The sequence below is a fragment of the Peromyscus leucopus genome, chromosome 3, assembly GCF_004664715.2.
Source record: "Peromyscus leucopus breed LL Stock chromosome 3, UCI_PerLeu_2.1, whole genome shotgun sequence".
Lineage (NCBI taxonomy): Eukaryota > Metazoa > Chordata > Mammalia > Rodentia > Cricetidae > Peromyscus > Peromyscus leucopus.
In genome coordinates, this window is record NC_051065.1 from 129,904,918 (window position 1) to 129,925,019 (window position 20,102).

The following is a 20,102-nucleotide window of genomic DNA, read 5'->3' on the forward strand; positions in this document are numbered from 1 at the left end:
TCTAATTGTAGAGAAAGATGGTTCCAGAATTTTGCTCCTAAATGACTTTCCTCTTCTATCATGGAGATTTTTTCCATTGTTGTGATGTGTACAAGTATATAAGGAGGGATACATTCTGTTTGGGTCAACTGTCAACCATGAAATAAGAAGTTTGTTCTGTTGTATTCTGATTGAAAATTCTGATTGCACATAAACAGGGAATGTGAAGAGTAGTTTCTTCAGTTTCCCTGTAACTATAATTTCTGATGAGTTAACCAACACTATTATTTTTATTTTTCATGCATGAATTAAAATGTACTCAATTCAGCACATATTCATTGATAACGTTTGTTACTTCTGTCTGATTAGGAAACCTCTAGCACAGATTAGCCCCTTTGTAGAACATGATTACTTTGGAGGTGTTATAATCTAGCTCATAAATACTGAAGGATACTCCAGGGCACAGCACTATAATCCTATAGTTAAAGAGGAGAGTGTCACATTCTCCTGGGAAGACTCAAGATAAAGTTACAAACAGCACTACTCCAACTAAACTCTGAAGAACTGATATATTCATAAGCATTCTAGGCTGTAAGCAAAGAGGAAAAGCTCAGAAAAATATGTCCCTGTGAAATGAAGGAACTTGGCTAGAAAGCTAAATAACGTGGCAGAAAGTGGTGGAAGAAAAAATGGAAATATGTGGCTGGGACGGGGTGGAACACTCTCATAGGAGATTTTGACTTCTTCACAGAGTGCTGTGATCAGAACTTTTAAGTGTTGACAACTGAGCAATATTGTTTAGTGAATACACTGTTATCGTCTATGGTAGCACTATGACGTCTATGGTGTTCTGTGAGATAGAAATAAGCAAAGGGGGTTCTGGAGGGGTGGAGGCATATGAAAGGAGATCTGACAAAGTCATCTGCACTGGAGTGGAGACCGAGGAGGCAGGAGCTTCAATTAACTATGAACAAGAAGAAAGCATGACCGAATTGGAAGGAAGACATAAAAATGAAATTTAATATGTGTTGAATTCCAAGAACAGGGAAGCGTTTAGTTACAAGTTCTCAAGAGGAAACTGTGAAACTATTTGATCTGTAAAATCAGAGCTGGGATGTTAGCTACAGAGATCATTACTTGACTAGAGCATTTCACCAGAAATGAGTGTGTCTGGTAAGGACCACAGAGGCTACCAATTGGATTAACTAACAGTTGTATAAAAACCAACCTCAAACCTGCCTTTCAAGGTACACTTATTGTCAAAATTATTAAGGCCACTCCACGTAGTTAAAAGGAAGATTTATTTAGTGGGTAACTTACAAATGAAGGGATAGGTAGGTCATGGGGTCTGGGGAAGGTGTATCACAATCCAGTGGTGTTCTCTGGAGCTCTGCTCAGTCAACCTCCACTGTCTAGGGTCCAGGAACAGAGAGAGAGCTGGCCCATCCAGATCTCGGTTCTCCAGGCACCTCCCTCGGCCCCGCCTTGTAGGCGTGAGAGTTGCTGAAGCCTCAGTGGGGTTGGAACTTCCAAATCAAAGCTGGAATGGCTACTCATTACATATACTTCCTCAGTTTATAAGGGGAAACTCAGTTAATTATTGCTGCCTTAGGATATTTCAAAAACTCAGAGCAAAGATGCTGCTCGGAACATCATTTTGGCTCTCACTGGAGGCAGACAGCCCACTTGCCTAGGTGGTAGCTGGAAACCTCAGTTCTTAATCACAGAAACCTTCCCTGTAGCTGCTTATCACATGGCGGGAAAAGTTACCAATGAGTGAACCCCAAAAGAGAGCAGAGAGAGCCATGGTGTTTGTGGCCTGCTCACGGGATTCCTGTCAAGTCTGTTCTACTATTCTGAAACCTTACTCCACATAAAGGTAATTAGCTCCCAACTTCTGAAGGGAAAAATTTCAGAGATTATTTTAACATATTTAAATATACCACACATTCTTCTAGGTAGAAAACTGCTGAAAAAGACTGTCCAAAACTAATGAAGAATAAAGTCCACATATATAAGTAGTGTGGGAAAGTCTTCAGTTGGTGCAATAACTATGAGAAGCACAAGGTAGTCACACCTAAAAGAAAGCCTATCTACGTAAGCACTGTGGGAAAGCCTTCAGTCAGTGAATAGAGCTCATGGCAAAACATGAAAAATCTCACACTGAAAAAAAACCCTATTTATGCAAGCAGTTTGAGATAGGTTTCATTTCTTGCAGTCACCTTTGACTTCATAAAAGAACTCATGTGGCCAAGCAACCCTGTGCATGTAAGTCAGCACAGTCCCCTCACAGACAAATGAACAACAGGGCAATAAGGCTGGCTCTAGAAAAAGTTTCACATAGAGGTTATTTGACAGTGGCACTCTACAGAAGAGCAGAAGAACATAAAGCAGAAAAACCTTAGGCTTTAGCTGGAGTTTTCAGATAGGTAGACTCTGAAAACCAAGTGGAGTGATTTCATCAGACTCCCAGTTACAGCAGTTTGGAGAATGGGACAGTCCAGTGAATGATACAGTTAAGTCAGCGATGTGGACTTATCTTGTAAATGTGGCACTGAGAAGTGACTGGGTGAGTTGAGCAGACATAGGTTTTAAAATGGAGATGGGTGGATGGGTAGGCAGATAGATAGATAGATAGATAGATAGATAGATAGATAGATAGATAGACCGACCAACAGACAGATGAGAGTAGATAGATAGATAGATAGATAGATAGATAGATAGATAGATAGATACATACATACATACATAGATACATAGATACATAGATAGACAGATAGGTATTCCTCTCCAAAGAGGAAGAGGAGAAAAGTAGAGAGATGCACAGCCCTCAGAGTGAGGTGATGCTGTTTATAGCAAAGAGAAAGGACTGCTAGAAGGACTTGAATTAGGAACTAGGTCTTTGGTTTGATACAGAAAGAAATAGAAAATTAGTTCAGAGTCAGAGAAATTGAAAACTAGACAGAAAAAAAGGTATTTCCAGATGCTTTAATTTTACAAAGCATAAGTTAAGATGATTTGTTAGCAGTAATTCAGCATAAGGCAGGGGGCATTCAGATGAGAGCCAGTGAAAAGTGAAGTTTGGAATCTGCATGTACATCGCACCATTGTGGTCTAATACTGACTTACTCTACAGTGTCCTAAAGGACATATATAGATTTGTTTCTGTGTACTGAGTGTGTGAGAGAATATTTGATTTGGCAAAAAGGATTCACTTCCTTTGAAAAATTGAGTTCATAAATATCACAGTGTTGACATATGGCCTACCTTTAAAATATTACTCAACCTCTGCTATATATATATATATATATATATATATATATATTATATGTATATTATATATATATTATGATATGTATGTATGTAGATAGTTTTACTTCAGCATCCCCAAAGATTAACTATAGCCAAGTATTTTATAAAGGCAAGAATGTATTTAATGATACTTATCATATGGCTTTCTCTACTACTGTAATAAAACATCCCCTTCCCCCACCCTGTAAAGTCCCTTTCACCATATCTACAGCCCTCATATTTTCCAAGGGTTTGAGGCCACTACAATTTACTTTTCTCTTTTCAACAAATGTAGATGTTGAAAGCTGAAACTATAATGAGAAATAATGTAGTTGGATAAAAGCCGGGAGGATTAATGGTGTTGTAAAGGTCACCCTGAAAGAAAAATTAATGTGTTAGGCCATTAATAAACCATGGAAAACTGTGGACCAAAAGATAACTTTGAGTTATCATTAATGACACTCAGCTCTTTGCTATATATCTATTAGCTACACATACGGAAAGTGACTTTTTGAGGTTGGTGGCCAACATACTCTAATGAGTATGTTCTACAAGAATTCTTTGGATTGGTAGACACATGATAGGCATCTGCAAAGAAAACAGAGCTTTAGCACAAATAGTTCAAAAGAAGAGTGGATAATTTGAGACTCTGTGGGCAGGTGTCACTGTCCCTGCCTGGGCCCTTTCTATCTGTATCACATATGTTTATCTATGTAAACATTCTTCAAAGTATTTTTTATCCATTTCCTCCCTGTGTCTATTCTAAGACTATAGGCCCCCAGATAGAGCAGACACTCATACTATCTAGTCCAGCAGCCACAATTTGTAGGGAACTGAAGCAGACAGTTGCCTCTGCAAGCATCTGGAGTAAGTTCCTTGGGAGCATAAACAGCAGTATGGCTCTGATTTTATTTGTGTGTTTCAGTGACAAGAAGCCAGCCCAGGGCTTTCCATATGCCAAGCATGTGCTTCATAACTAAGGTTCACTCCTAGACCCTCTTTTTCTTTTAAGGAAATATATGTGTGGTAACTGTCTTAGTTAGTGTTTCTATTGCTATAAAGAGATGCCATGACCATAACACCTTTTATAAAGAAAACACTTAATTGGGATGGCTTACTTGCTTACCATTCAGAGGTTTGGTCCATTATTGTCATGGAGGGAATCATGGCAGCATGCAGGCATACATGGTGCCAGAGGAGCTGAGAGTCTTATACATCTTGACTCACAGGCAACAGGAAGTGGTATGTCTCACTGGGTGTAGTTTGAGGATATATGAGACCTCAAAGCCCACCTTCCTCCAACAAGACCACAACTCCTAATAGTGCCACTCCCTTTGGGGGCCATTTTCTTTCAAACCACACAGTAACCTAGCAATTAATTTGTCTGTTCTCACCTCCATAGGTAGCCCAGCCATTTATTTATCTGCCCTCGCCTCCTTAGGGCAGCAGCTAAGGTCCCTGAGTGAGCATTCTCTCTGGCTAGATAACTTATCTTACTGATTTATCTTTTCTCTCACCCATGTGAGAGCTAAACACCTTCTGTGTGGGCCAATGCAATGGCTGAGCACATAAGGGTGCTTGCTGCTAAGCCTGATAACCTGAGTTTGAATCCTAGGATGTACATGGTGGAATGAGAGACCTGACTCATACAAATTGTCATCTGACCTCTATACCCACACCCTGATACTCACACATATATTCACACATAGACACAGACACACATGAAAGAAAGAAAGGAAGAGAAAGATAGAAAGAAAGAGAGAGAGAAAGAGAGAGAAAGAAAGAAAGAAAGAAAGAAAGAAAGAAAGAAAGAAAGAAAGAAAGAAAGAGAAAGAAAAGAAAGAAAGACGAAAGGAAGGAAGGAAAGGAAGAAAGAAAAAGGTAAAACATTTACAAAACACTTTCTAAGGCATACATTTTCAAACCATGAGAAACAAACGGAAGCAGCATGTACTGAGGCTTCTGACCTAGTATAACTTGGTTTCATTTTAGAACATGTTATTTTTTGGCCGGGCATTGGTGGCGCATGCCTTTAATCCCAGCACTCGGGAGGCAGAGGCAGGCGGATCTCTGTGAGTTCGAGGCCAGCCTGGGCTACCAAGTGAGCTCCAGGAAAGGCGCAAAGCTACACAGAGAAACCCTGTCTCAAAAAACAAAAAAAAACAAAAAAAAAAAAAAGAAGAACATGTTATTTTTTACCTTAGGTTCCTCAGAGGCCCATGAAAACTACAGCCGTACTTATGTTCTCTTGATAGGCACAAGCTGACATAAACAAAGAAGGAATTATGTTCAAGTGCATTAATTGCATTAGCAACATTGCCCAGGCTGGCCCCAAAACCCAGATCATCACCTTCCGCCTCCCTTCTGAGTGCTGGGATTATGGCCATGAATCACTGTGCCTGGATATTACTTTACTTTTTAAATGGGAAAAACCTACACAGAGGATATGACGAGACAAAGTGCATGCTGGGATCAGTGACTAAGTGAGAATATTACAATCCACAGAAAGCCACTGCTTCATCAGGAATTGAACTGTGTCATCCTACCACATCTTAAAATAGTTTACATTTACATGGCACTTCATAGTTTACAAATTGTTGTCATGTCTATGATTTCATTCTGACTTTCTCAGATGAAGAAATGAATATTGTGTATTTGGGTGGCTGATATTTAATAACTGAAAGTCCAACTTTTATTTCTAACTAGAATGTTTTATGGAATCAGTGAGATGGTTCAGAGGGTAAAAAGGAATTCCCCATAAGCCTGAAGACGTGAGTTCAATTCCTGGGACCCATATGACCCATATAGTGAAAGGAGAGAACTGACTGCATGGGTTATCTTCAAACCCTACCTATGTGCTGTGATACTCAAATGTGTACACACACACACACACACACACACACACACACACACGCTAAACAAATGTAATTTTAATAAATCAAAATGTTTTACACAAAACGTATATATAATAAGTAGGAATTTGTCTTGTCTTGGTGTCATCTGCTCAGTTCTGTGCCATTCAATGAAGCCTTCCATTGACATGAACTTGGAATTATAGACAGGCAGGTGCTCACAGGAATATGTACATATTCCTTCACAATAGTCTTGTGATGAGACAAGGGGATGAAAAGTAACACTGAAAACACACACATATGGGGCTGGAGAGGTGGCCCAGTGGTTAGGAGCATTTGCTGCTCTTGCAGAGGACCTGATTTCCATTCCCAGCACCCACATCAGAAGACTCACACAAGCGTGTAACTGCAGCTCCAGGATATCCAATGCCCTCTTCTGTCTTCTGAGGACACCTGCATCACACATATGCACACACACACACACACACACACAGAGAGAGAGAGAGAGAGAGAGAGAGAGAGAGAGAGAGAGAGAGAGAGAGAGAGAGAGAATTAGAATAAAATATTTTTAAATGCCCTCAAGTAGTTCATGAACTGACAAGCCGAAACAACATGCTTAGGAAACGCAGACCTGTGTGATAAAGCCTTTACAAGACTTCAAAGCAGCAGATAAGCAGGCTGCACAGAACTGGCCTGGAGCATGTCTGGTCTATGTCAGAGAGGTCCTCACAGACTGACTAATGCCTGAATAAATTCCCAAACACGGCAGAAAGAGAGGACACTTCAGCAAATGAGGAACTTGTAGAGACAGGAAGCGGGAAAGTCTTGGGACTGGGATGACCTCCCTTTGAAACTCCTACAGAAATGGTAAGAGACAGACACAAGGGCACGGGAGGACCACGTGTTCGACAACACTGAGAGGCTTTAGACCCTGTGAGAGCTCTTGGGCTTGTCCCAGAACCATGCTTTGGGAGAAACATTAAAGACTTTTGAGAGTTAGTGTACAGGCGAGGCTGGAGGTTGGCATTATCTCTTGAAGAGTCTCAAGGCACATAACCATAGCCAATGCTTTGAAGACAGTCAGCTTTACTTCAGCACTTCTACAGTTACAAACCATGACAGATGGTCATTTCATGACATGCTACTTTAAGCACGAGGGTACCAAGAGATGAGTTTTTAGACAGAGGTTTCCACATCCAAATACTTTGTCTGGAAGCAGAGGAAAGACAGACTGAGGACATAACTATGAAGATAATGAAACAGGTAAGGACAGGAGTAGCCTAAGTGACAGATGGGGTAACTTCAGTCAAAACAGGGACCATGGGGCTTGGGGAGGTAAACTTAAGAGCTGAGGAATGAATGCACAACAATGAGACTTGACTGTCTGTTATCCAGGGAAGGTAAAGAATCTAATCGTAGATGACATCCACATGATGGGGTATGCAACTGGGAAGTTTGTGGGATGCAGAAGGACAGCCTGAGGCAGGAGATGAATAATGAGTTCTGAGATACACAGGCTGCATTTCAGCCCTCATGGGGTATGCAGGTAGAGGAGCCTGGTGGGAAAATATCTGAATACTAGGGTCTGAAGCTGGCAACAGTTGTTGTTTGTTTTGTTTTTGTGTATATAGTATATGGGATAATCTCTCAATTCTTAGAGAAACAATTAAGAATATAGGTGGTGGGCTAGGGAAATAGTTCAGCCAGTAAAGTGTCTAACTTGTAAGCATGAAGACCCATGTCCCTGGAACACGCTTAACCAGCTTAGCCTTCTAACATGCTCCAGGCCTATGGCAGACCGTGTCTTAAAATCTAAGGTAGATGGCACCTAAAATGACCCTGAAGTTGATCACTGGCTTTCATACACATGGTCATCCAGAAGTTCACATGCATACACACACACACACACACACACACATACACACACACACACACATGCACACACATGCACATATACACAGTTTAAAAAAAAAAAAGACAGAGGTAATATATTGGTGTGCCACACTACCAAAAAGCATAGCCATAAATGCGGTGACTTAAAATCAGTTTACCTTCTTCCTGTTTTGCAGGCTGGGTCCAAAGTCAGTGAGTCTTCATGGTGTCTTGGCACACCTCACTTTCCACACAGAGAACTTGGTCTTTGCCTTCATCTATACATGTATATGTGGTCTGATCCTTTCTCTCTCCCTGTGTTAGAACACTAGTCACTAGATTTTGGACTTAGCAAAAACTCACAGTGATTTCACCTCCAGATCCTTAAAACTGTCCACAAAAGACCTGCTTGTCACTGAGATAAGGATGCTCCTTTCTTTCCTGTATGGTAGCCCTGACTGATTCCTTCCCTTCAGAACCCTCCCTTTTCTACAGTTAGCCTTTCCAATTTGTTGCTTTTTCTCTGCTCATGAAAGTGAGTGGGGTGGAAACACACACACACACACACACACACACACACACACACACAAAAGACAGAGAGACAGAGACACAGACAGAGAAGGAGAGACAGAGAGTGACAGAGACAAGGAGAAGAGGATGCAGAGAGGGAGGGAGGAAATTTTCAGAATGTTTTGTAGCAGTGCAGGTGAAATACCAAGGCATGTGAAAAAAATCAAACAGAGGTGAATGTAACAAAGTTTTAGACACAGCTCTTTTGCATTAGTTATGTCATTTGAAATATTAACTAGAAGTCATACTGTCTTTAGCCCTCAAATTTTCCCCTATGAGTTTGTTAAACATCTATACATGTGTAGATCCTAGCTATAGATGTAATGGCTGCCTAAATTTGCAGACAACAAACAAACAAGCAAACAAACAAACAAATAATAACCAAAAAAAGCAGAATATCACTAATCAAATGGCCATTTTGGTCTGTCATTTTGAACTCTAACAGACAGGCTTGCATTTAATTGAAGTTCTGTTTATTTATTTGTTTCGTGCTGGGGATCAAACCCAGGGCCCTGTGTGTGCCAGCCAAGCCCTCTTCTCCTGAATAACAACCCATGCCCACACATGAATGCCCATGCCAACCATAAAATGCTACTCCTTCACAGTTTTCCCTGTCATGACCAGTCCTCCCACAGGAGTGACAGGAGGGATCAGAGAGGGCAAATATAAAGGCTGTCGTCGGGATGACGTACCTCCCCACGTGCCAAGGGCTTCTCCCTCACACGTGTCTTCGCTGACTCATCATCATCATTGCATTCCTTGTACAGCTGAGAAAAATGGAAGCCAGAGAGATTGTTACAATTCGTCAACTATCACACTTCCCATAAATAGAAACCTAGATCCGTCAGAATCCAGTCTCCCGATTCCACTCACTTCCCCGGGCCATTTTGCAAACAGCAACAGTGACTGCTGTCATGGGACATTCGCTATGTCTGCAGATTGGTTTAACTCAGTGGATCTCGACACTGTTTGCTAATGTTGTGTCATCCACATTTAAGCGATGAAGCAGTTGAGAGAAAAGTAAGACAACTCGAGGGGCTGGTGTGTGACCAAGCTAAGGTTTTGTGGCTTGTCTAATGTAGGTCATATTTTTTCCCTTATTGATTGGGAAGTTGAACCAAAATTTAAGGATGGGTGAAGACACATTGAGGCAAAAATATGGAGGGAAGAGGTTATGGTGGCGGGGCGGGGAACTTACATTCTGAGTGTGGAGGGAGGGGGCGGCCACACTGCCAGGGTGTCCAGGGGGACACACGTTCTGACAGTGTGGAAGGAGGGAGCTGCCACACTGCCAGGGTGTCAGGGGTCATTCTGCAGGGAAGGGAAGATGCTTTGAAATCCAACAACTCAGAGGACAGGGGAAGCAGCAGAAGGAGGGTGGCTTCAGCCAGTGAGTGAAGAGAGAACAGGAGAGGATACATGCGGCGTCTTTGAGAAGCTTGATTTAGAAAGGGAGAGGGAGACATTTAAAAATAAAGTTTGAGAAAAAACTTTATTTGCTTGTTGAAGGAAGGAGACAACCTCACACTAAGAGCTGAGGTTGGAGAGAAATGGTTTAAATCTAAGAAACATAAGTGGGGAGCAAGAGACATCTAGAACTTGAGTCTAGGGCATTTTTGATGACTAGATAGAAGGCTACCATTTTCAGTGAAACAGGTGATGGAAATGAAGTTTGAATGGTAGGCGATGGGGTGAGGGCAGAAAGGTTGGCATCATACCCAACCATTATTTCTAGAATCCAAGGCAAGGGCATGGGTTGATATGGAGAGTCAGCAGAGGAAGAAAGACATTAGCTGAGTGTGATAACACCATATAGACACAGTGGACGAAGCCATGCTGTGGTTGAACTCTGTAACATATAAATGGCTTTAAGATTTAGCAGAGCAGATATCAATTTTAGAATCTAACACAGCATTGCTACTGAAACACAGGGGTCTCTAAAGCAATGTTTATTTTAGAACCAGTGCCTGTTTGAGCCTGAGTCCACACTCCCCATCACTGAAGTGGCCTTTGTTGCTCACAGGTTTCAGTTAATCACCTTCACCATCGTTTGCATTCCTCCCGTACCCATATTAACTGTTTTCCTACACAGTGCTATCTTGGCAGTCTGTAAAAAGCTTAAAGAATTCATGCTTTTATTCAACACCATGTGCTAAACCGTTTCAAATATATTTGTGTTCTGGAGAAGCTAAACAGACCATAGAGAGACTAAATAGAGTATAAAAAACACACATTGCCAGGTTGAGGAGAGACAGGGGTCAGGGGCCAGGACAAGCAGGCTGGTCCTCTCAGGATCTGCTTAAACAAACACACCCAAGCTTATCACAGAAGGGCTGGATTCCCACACAGAGTTTCAGAATGCACTGGGGAATAATACAGTGAGAAGACTGTTCCGGATGCTGAGGATAGTGGCATGGTAAGCAGGTCCATCTTTGGCAACAGATAATCACTCTAAATAGTCCTTGGTCTAAACAGTTGTTTCCAGTTCAGATTGTGTGTATTTGAAGCAGCATTTTGTTGTTTGGATCAATTCCAGTGATTACTTCTGAAAAGCAAAGTTATCGCTCTCAAGATCCCTCCTCTGCAGGACCTCATCTTAAACATACTCAGGGACCTGCGAAGATGCCCAGACCAGGACTTGTCTGTGATGAGGAAAGCCAGGGACCACTGAGGAGCCATCACCACACTCTCAAACTCACATCCTTCTCTTGGTAGAATTTTTAAGCAGCAAGAAAATATTTGATGTGTTTTGGCAATCAGCGGGTCAGACAGAAGAGCTATGCAATGAGGGTGTGTAATCTGACATGATTAGACAAGGCTCTTTAGTACCAGAACATTCATAATGACACAAAGAAAGAGTATTAATAACACTTTCGTAGCACGGCAGCTAGCCATTTTATATTTCCTTTCTTTAATCTTAGTGTTTTTCAACAAATCGTGGGATTTAATAGCGTGTTTTGGCAGATTAGAGGATTTATGGCCCAGATGTTTTTTGTTCTAAAAATGGATTAGGGTGTAAAGTTTGCTGGAATTCGTGGAACATGTTGAGGCAAGCCGGTCATTTTATGTGTGATTAGTGCCTGCCTTCTGTCTCACAGTCCCTCCATCTGTCACAGCTCACCAATGGATCTGGTTAGATTTAGCCTCATGTCACAAACAAGTCCCTTTTCTGGGCAATTTCATATTACAGATCCATCTTATGCCATTTTATGCCCCAGTTAAAAGATAGAGAAACAAAATATTAGCCATCCTTTAAATATTTGCAAATGCACTGGCTGTTTTTCTCTCTCATTTCTCTTCTACCCTAAAATGATGCAACTCTGCACAAGAATGCACAACAAATAAATAAATGGGAACAGTTCAGTTGAGATCAAAAATCCCCTTAGCTCCCTCCCTCACCACCCTTTAAAGCCTGTCAGCAGCCACTTTACCAAGCCTGAGTTGGGGAGTTTCAGATCTGAGCTGGCCACTTGATTGTGTTATTAAGAGTGAGTTGAGACTAGAGCTAACAGTACCCCCGATATCTTACCAGTTGCAGGTTCCTGGTGACATTCTGTGCTTGAAGTCTAGTCTCATGGCTCTTCAGAGTTTAGATGCTCAGCAAACCACTGCCACCTGTATTTCATTTCTACAGCAAGTGGATTTAGAGGAGGGGAACATGCTTCTGCCAGTCAGCTAATAATGATTTATCCCATCTGTCTGGAACAGGCCTGATTGTCCTAGCCACGAACTCTGACCTGACTGTTCTGGTATTCTGAGACCCTTGGTAATCATAGTGGTGATTACCAATGCACAAATCTTTCCATAGAATGCACATGACCTCTGCGTGGGAGTAAAATAAAGTTGTATTTTTAAGCTTTGGAACACTCAGTGTTCAATGGTGAAGAGCATGTACTACTTTCTCAGAGGACCCAAGTTTGGTTCCCAGCAGCCACATTGCATGGTTCACAGACATGTGTGACTCCAGTTCCAGGGAATCAGAGGACCTCTTCTGGCCTCTGTGGGCATTGCACTCATATACATATACACATACACAGACATACAAGTGCACACATGCACAGTTCAAAATAAATTCAATCTTTAAGACACTTATGTCTTAAAGACACTCAAGTGTTGACTTAAAACTTTAGATAAAATTTTGCTTTAAATTTGTATTTAGAAGTAACTAGACATGGTGTAAGCATTTTTTTGTTTTGTTTTGTTTTTTTTTTGTTTTATACTATGGGTATTTGGCAGTGTTTTCATATATGGCTGTGTGAATCAATCATCCCCAATTGTGCTCCCATTCATTTATTGCAGATGAATTTCATGAAGACACAAGGTTCTGCCAGATCCTAGCCATCACTACCCCCCAAGAAGTAATGGCCATGGCCAAAGTCCACCTGTCCCTCTCCCATGCATTTTGTACATCTGTTGTGTCTCATCCCTAGGTTATTTAAATGACCATGATGCTGTCACCAAGGCAATCCAAGAAGCTCGCCAGATGAAGGAGCAGCTCAGGCGGGAGCAGCAGGCGCTGGACGGGAAGGTGGCTGTGGTGAACAGCATAGGTCTCAACAACTGCCGGACAGACAAGGTCAGTGCCGGCAGCACCTTCCTCTCGGAGTGAGTGCTGTAAGCACCTGGATGCTCTCCTTCTCCTGTCCTTTCTCCTCGCTGTCTTCAGAACGACAGCCCCTCCTGGCCCTCCCCTGTCAACAAGGAGCTCCAGAGGCCCATCCTGATCAAAGCAGTCTAGCAGTGGGAAGTGTTAGAACACTATTATATCCCCAGACCTTACTGGGGATGAACATCACCTTGTTTGCTGCCAGTGTGTATTAAAACAAAGTGGCATTTGAAATGCTGTGTCTGAGGGCAAGTTTTGCCTTCCAGAGATACTTAGCTTGTATTTGGGGATCAGCTGGATTTGAAAACAGGGAATCTTCTTTAGTCAGCCTAAGCTTGGATGATACCCTGGCTCCTGAGCCTGTCATAATGTTACCACTGTCAAGTGCTGGGGACTGCAGAATTGGAAAGTCTGACTTTATCACTGACACAAAATGTGCTTTGACCTTCTGTATTCTACCCAAAGCCAGCAGAGCTAAACTAGCCAGAGACACGATTGGCTTCAGGCCTTTTGATTTGTGTGTAAGCTTTGTCACTGTAGCGTGCGTGGAGTGGTGGGCGTCTTTGGGTAGTACCAGGGTGAAAATGTTGAATGGTAACTGAATTCTCATCATCCTACTGATACTGTAGGTAAGGGGTGTGGGTATGAGCAGCTGCTTGCCGATGGTTTACAAGTTCATCCTCCTGAGGAGCACGTAAGTCCTCCAGAAACTTCTCGGAATGAGCAGCTTGCTCCAATGGGTCGCGCTCTCTGGCTTGCCATGTGTTACCCAGAAGTAGGTAGGGAAGCACCCAGAGTTTAGCACAGGTGGACGTGGGGCATGACCCTTCTAAGCTGCCGCTCTCCTGGGTCCGCACATGAGTAAATATTCAGGATGGAGAAACAAGTTCACTTCTGCTCCCTCTCTGGGGGCGGCCCTGGGATCAGGATGCCTTCCCACAGGCCTGCAGCTCTCACAGTTCCTGTAGCCCAAGTGAGAGATTGGGACTGGAAGGGACAGCAGAAAGAAACACCGTGGCAGCCCTAAGAGGGAATGATAGCAAGCATAAAGGGATTTATGTTCAAATATTTAAACATTCTTGAAAGGACGCTCCAGCAAGAAACCCTTTCCTCTGCTCCCCGCGTAGAAATGAGTTTAACACTTGGCCAGATGCTAACGCAAAGTGACGGGAGCTATTCCTCGCAAGCATAGCTAAATTGCCGCTATTTGTTAAGCGCTTTGAATTCAGCTGTGGATGCAGCAGTTGGTTGCATTCCGTGAACATCTGTAACCCTCCCCCTTGTTTTTAATCCTCCAAAGCAGAGACAACTCTACCTATCTCCCCTCATTCCCCTCCCTTGTGCTGGCTGGGAATTGTCAAGTGACAACCGACCAAATCCTTTTGGACAGGAAGCCTTCATCCCGAATTCTATATACTTGCAAAATAGGTCTTGTGGTTGGATCCGGGAGCCCATTAAAAGCACTTTGATGGTATGGAAATCCATCTTCATGAAGTTCCCGAAGCCCCTGAGCAGCAAGCTGTTTAGCTGTGGTTACAGATCAGTCATTCACATCGGAGGGCAATAATTGTGCTGACGGCTTGTAAGGCAACAGGAGTACATAAAATAATCCTGGCTCTCCACCATGGCGATGAGAGTTAATCTTCTCTAATACAGATCAGCTGTTGCTCTCACGCACGCCTTCAGTGACTCCAGAGCCTTCTGATTAAACCACAGCAGTGCAGCCGCCTGCACACACTCTAGTCCAGGCTCGCTCACGCACGCCAAGGGGGCCTTGATGCCACTTCTTGTCCCACAGCCACACCCACTCGAGTTTGGTTTCACTCTGGTTAGCAGCTCCTGTGTGAGCGGCAGCCATTGCCGTTGCCTTTGCAGGGAAGCCCTCCTTCCACTTCCCTTCCTCTTTGGCAGAGCTGTACCATCAATTTTTAAATCTATGTTTGAAGTAATAACTGCCAGTTCCTGCTAATGAGCTGAGTCACTGCCCCCAACCTCAAGGTCCTTACTGATGGGCTTCAAAATACTCTTAACATTTTTATCTCTTTAGATTTATCTTTTTAACTTTGTAATTAAGCAAGTGTGTGTGTGTGTGTGTGTGTGTGTGTGTGTGTGTGTGTGTGAACGTGCATGTGAGTACAGGTGCCCACAAACAGAGCCCTGGAGCTGGAGTTACAGGGAGCTGTGGACCACCCAACTGGGTGCTGGGAACCAAACTCAGGCCCTTTGCAAGTGTGTGCTCCTAACCACTGAACCTTCTCTCTATATCTGTGGTTCAATCTTAGGCTTGTGTTTTTATCTGTTTTGACGTGGAGATTTTATAAAAATGAAGCCATTCTATCTAACGTAACAGTGTGGCACAGTCTTCCTCTAAAGTCCCGCAGCCAGAGGGTCTGAGTCGGCTTCCCCACAGCACTGCAGTCCTGCAGGAGAGCACTTGAGTGTGCCGCAGTGCTTGGCAGCAGGGACCCTCGTGCTCGCTGGGGCCTTTTTCTGTTGGATAAACATGGGTGTCAGGTCTACCCTGATCAACCTGTGACCTGGGGGAAGGTGATGAGGATAATGTCAAATCTGCATCTTTGGAAAGGTGATTGATTATTCAACATTCACATCTACTGGCTGTCACAGACAGTCCTGAGTTGGGGGGTTGGTTTTGAACAATAAAATATGAAGCTTGCTGGCAATTGAGGTAAAATTATTATTTGCATATTTTTAGGTGTAAGTCCTATCTATCAAGAGCAGGTATAAAACCCGGGTTGCGTACTATGCCCTAGCAATTATTTATCTGTAACGACAAAGGTGAATACTTGTGCTTGAAATATCATCCCATATTTTGACTGCCTTTCCCCAGGTCCTGCCCTTCTCTTAGGTTTTCAGAATTGTGCACCCTATTCTGAAGTCAGTTCCCATGCAGGTTAGCGGTTAGCTTGAAACTTCCCTTTGGAGTTCTCAGAGAAAGTTATCAGTAGAATGAGTAATAAAGTCCTTTCACATTTTTCACTAGCATTTTCTCGTGCCATTTGAAGTCTCCAAAGAATGCTATTTGCTACCTAAAGTAACCTTCCCTGGGCTGGAGAGATTGCGTAGTGGTTACCAGTGCTTGTGGCTCTTAGAGAGGACCAGTGCTGGTTCCCAGCACACATGTCAGGTGCCAATAGGCTGGAACTCAAGCTCCAGTAGATCTACCCCTCTTCTGGCCTCTGAAAGGCATCTATATACATGTGCACACAATCAAACACATGCACACACACACACACACACACACACACACACACACACACACGATAAATAAGACAGAGGTCAGGCAGAAGGATGGCAGGGCTGGGTACAGAGCAGAGGGGACTGAAAAGAGCAAACTCCAGCCTCATACTCTACACTGATCTACAGAGATGCATGTAGACAGCCCCAAGATCCAAATAACTAAAGTCCTATCCTGGAGAAGTGTTCCCTCGGGCGTACAAACTTTATGCCTGTTGATGTCTCTTCACATATGAAAAGCACGGCTGTCCAAAGTAGAAGGTCTCAATTCTATGTAGCTGTAATTGGCCAGTGAAAACAATTAGAGGTGTGAAGAGGAGGACAAATGTTTGCCGGGTGACATGAAACACACGATGAAAGTCATTTTTACTGAAACATATTTTAATTGAAGATTTCTAAAAGATTTTTCACTTCTTTACTTTTCTTGGAAGTGTTTCAACATACCCAAGAACTGTGTGTGTCAGGTTTCTTGGAAACTCTGGGACAGAGTGTATTTATAATTGTCATCTCTGGTTAATTATAGACTGATTGTATATTCAAATAATGTTATCTTCTGCCACAGAGTGCTGCTACAGATGACATTGTAGCAGAAACCTCCATATTAAGGGTGGAAAAGGAGGAACCTCGGGTAGGAAGCATGGAAGTGTTTGAGGCTCTGTTTCCTTAGTTCTGCCAGGACAGCCTCTTGAGCACACAGGCCAGTGGACAGCAGGTCTGGACTTGGTAATCTCTGCTCTAGGTCACAGAGCCTGGTTTTCTGCAGTGCTGGTCCCGTCAGGCAGTATGACGACAACAGAAACTTGGGCACACACCTACAAGGAGAAAGTGATCTGCAAGTCCCCAGATCCTTTCTCTCCTTCCAAATGTGGTTTCCCTGGGAAGAGTGAACCCCATGCTGTTGTGTCTGGAACATGTTTCTCAACAAATGAGGAACTGTAAGTACAGGAACATAAACACATACTTAATCACCATCAAATAAGAGTGTTCAGAGGCAAGATTTAGTCACCCTTTGTTTATCAGCTTCATGATATCTGGGTCAAAATCTCTGACTCTTGATTTTTTTTCCCTTTGGCTCACAAAGTGGTTGGTGAACCTGCAACTCAACTACCCATCATCCAGATGGTTCAGGGGAGGGGCCGTTTTCCCTTTGTTAAGCTCCATTCCCATGGGCCTTCCTCTGCTAACTGGCTTCCCCAAATATCTCACTGGCTAGAAGTGGCTCATATGAACTTAAGGAAATGCCTTTAAGTTGCTCACAAATCCTTTTCTGTGACGGAAGTAGAGAGTCGCTCTCTCTGAGATCAAGGGACACCTGGAAATCAAAGGTGGTCTTAGCAGAGTAGAAAAGAAGTGTCAGGTAGGTATTGATAGGAAAGGCAATAGTCAATGCCCGCCATACCATAAAAATGGCCCTGGGTTCTCAAATATTTATCTATCAACCTGAGTTGTGTTGTATAATCACTGCCGCTCACTGCCTTTAGCTCTCCCAACACTACCATCTAGGACCTTATATCTCACTCGTGGCTCACAAAAAGTTAAATAATATCAAAGTGTGGGCACAGGAAAACAGTGCTTGGTGATAGGTCAGAATCTATGACTCGCGTTCACATATGTGCTTTCCCTACATGTTAAGACCGACTTCTGTCCTGCTTTTCTTATATAAAGTAAGGGAAGTAAGCATATACAGGTGTGCATTTATTTCTTAAAGTTGAGAATTTACTTACCATCCATGGTCTACAGTCCCTGTACTAGCCATGTTTATACATGCTGAGAATTCATCTATAATTGCAAATAGCTGCTAGGAGAATACCTTTGAAGCTCAAGAAAACTCCTTGGCAACTTTCTATAGACAGGTGAATGTGGTGGTCAGCAATGTATTTGTTTTAAATCACAGTTCACTTGAGAGCCACAGGAGTCAAATTCATAGAAGCCCTACTCAGGAATGCACAGGGTAATTTGCAAGCAGATTAATTTTATCACAGTGGCACTCAGAATCTCTCCTCTCAGGAGCTTTACCCTCTTCCGTCCCTTGAACAGAGTACCAAACCTGAAATGACAGTGACCAATGTTGACTTAATGCAGATGTTTAATAATGAAAAAAAAAAAGGTGGGTAGTTTGAGAGCATTAGTTACAAATGGCAGTGAGTGCATCTGATGGTACCCTAGTGATAATTTTACATCCATCATTCCTCATGGATGCTTTACCAGCCGTCTGATGGATGGGGTGGGCTGTGTTAGCGCTTCAGAAACTGACACAGGGAATCTAGCAGAGTTATCTGACACACACTCCTTCCCAGAGATAAAGAGAAGGCCTGAGAGGACTCATGAGCTAGGGACTTTCCTTTGAAATAGTGAGCGAGAAGAAACACATGCGTGTCTCCATTCAGTAGAAGATGCTTTCAATTAATGGTCTCTAGATGGCCATTGTAAATACTGCTGTGAGCCAAAATGGATCATAGTGGCCAAATTAGGACTGCATTTGTCAATTTTTAGAGAATAGCTTTACAAGGGAGGTAAGCATGGCAGGTAAGCCTTTCAGGGGAGGAAAGAAGGGGGAGCCTTCTGAGCCTGCATTTGTAAATCAGATTTTATTAATAGCCATGCATGTGTGTGTGTGAGTGTGCATGTGTATATGAGACACACACACACACACACAAGCAGAGAGAGAAAGAGAGAATGAACCTGATCTTATCAATCATGTGATTAGAATTTGCCTAAGAACTAATTAAAATAATAGAAGTAACACAAGTGATTAATAATATTTTTTTATGAAAGTGCATCTATATTACCTTAATCTTTATATTTGTATATAATGACTTAGTGACTTTAATTAAAAGACACATACAGTCTGAAGATGAATATTTGCTTTTGTTCTGATGGGAGTCTCTGTCTTCTGCAAATGTATGTGGCATGGGTAGGGACCTGCTGGCTGGGAAAGCGATCATTAGAGAAACTAGACCAGTCTTCTGTGTGTGGGGCACTATCTTAACCTCAGGTTTCCTTTGTCTTTGTTTTACATTTACAAAACCTCCTGATTCTCAGCATGTTAGCCAGAGAACCCCTCTTATGGGACAGGGATGGGGAGGAAGCCCTTCGGTGAATATTATCAGCATAGAACAGCCAGTTTTCAAAAGCCCAGTATGGAAAAAAAAAAAAAAAAAAAAGACGACTAGGTATTATGTCATCACCCATCCATCATCCTATGTGTCAGCCTTTCAATAACTTCAATCGACATCCTTGACAGGCAGGTGCCAGGTAGAGGGGCTATTTGTGTCCAGAAATTGAGTACAGGCCATCCACAGCTTTTTGTTCCAGAAGGTTTTCTTCTGCATCTTTTCATTTCTTTCTTTCTCTCTCTCTCTCTCTCTCCTTTCTGGGGGTATTTAATTGAAATACATGCCGAGTTTACAGACTGCAAAGATCAGAGCTGTTTCCTCCAGCAGTGGTAACTATGCATTAAACATTTTGATTTGTTTGAGTTTGAAGTTTGGTCCTTTTTTGCCATTTGCTTCATGGAGTTTGTGTATATTTACAGCCTCTGCATTTAATGGCCACATGCCTTATTTTCACAGATGGCCAGTGGAAGACTTTTTCTTTCTCTTAGTATAGCCTGCACTCAGTTTTCATACATTTGTCAGTGTGCCACTGCTCACAGCTAGCAAGTGCCCACGCTTGGT

At 42.6% G+C, this 20,102-nt stretch overlaps 1 protein-coding gene across 10 annotated transcripts in view; it reads left to right on the plus strand.

The window, feature by feature from the left end:
- Positions 1-20,102, plus strand: part of Sox5 (SRY-box transcription factor 5) — a 1,007,323-nt gene that overhangs the window by 963,802 nt on the left and 23,419 nt on the right. For all 10 annotated transcript variants that reach the window (XM_028891773.2, XM_028891774.2, XM_028891770.2 and 7 more), the window contains one exon: positions 12,995-13,140. In XM_028891773.2, the coding sequence (XP_028747606.1) occupies positions 12,995-13,140 (146 nt within the window). The remainder of the gene's footprint in view (positions 1-12,994; positions 13,141-20,102) is intronic.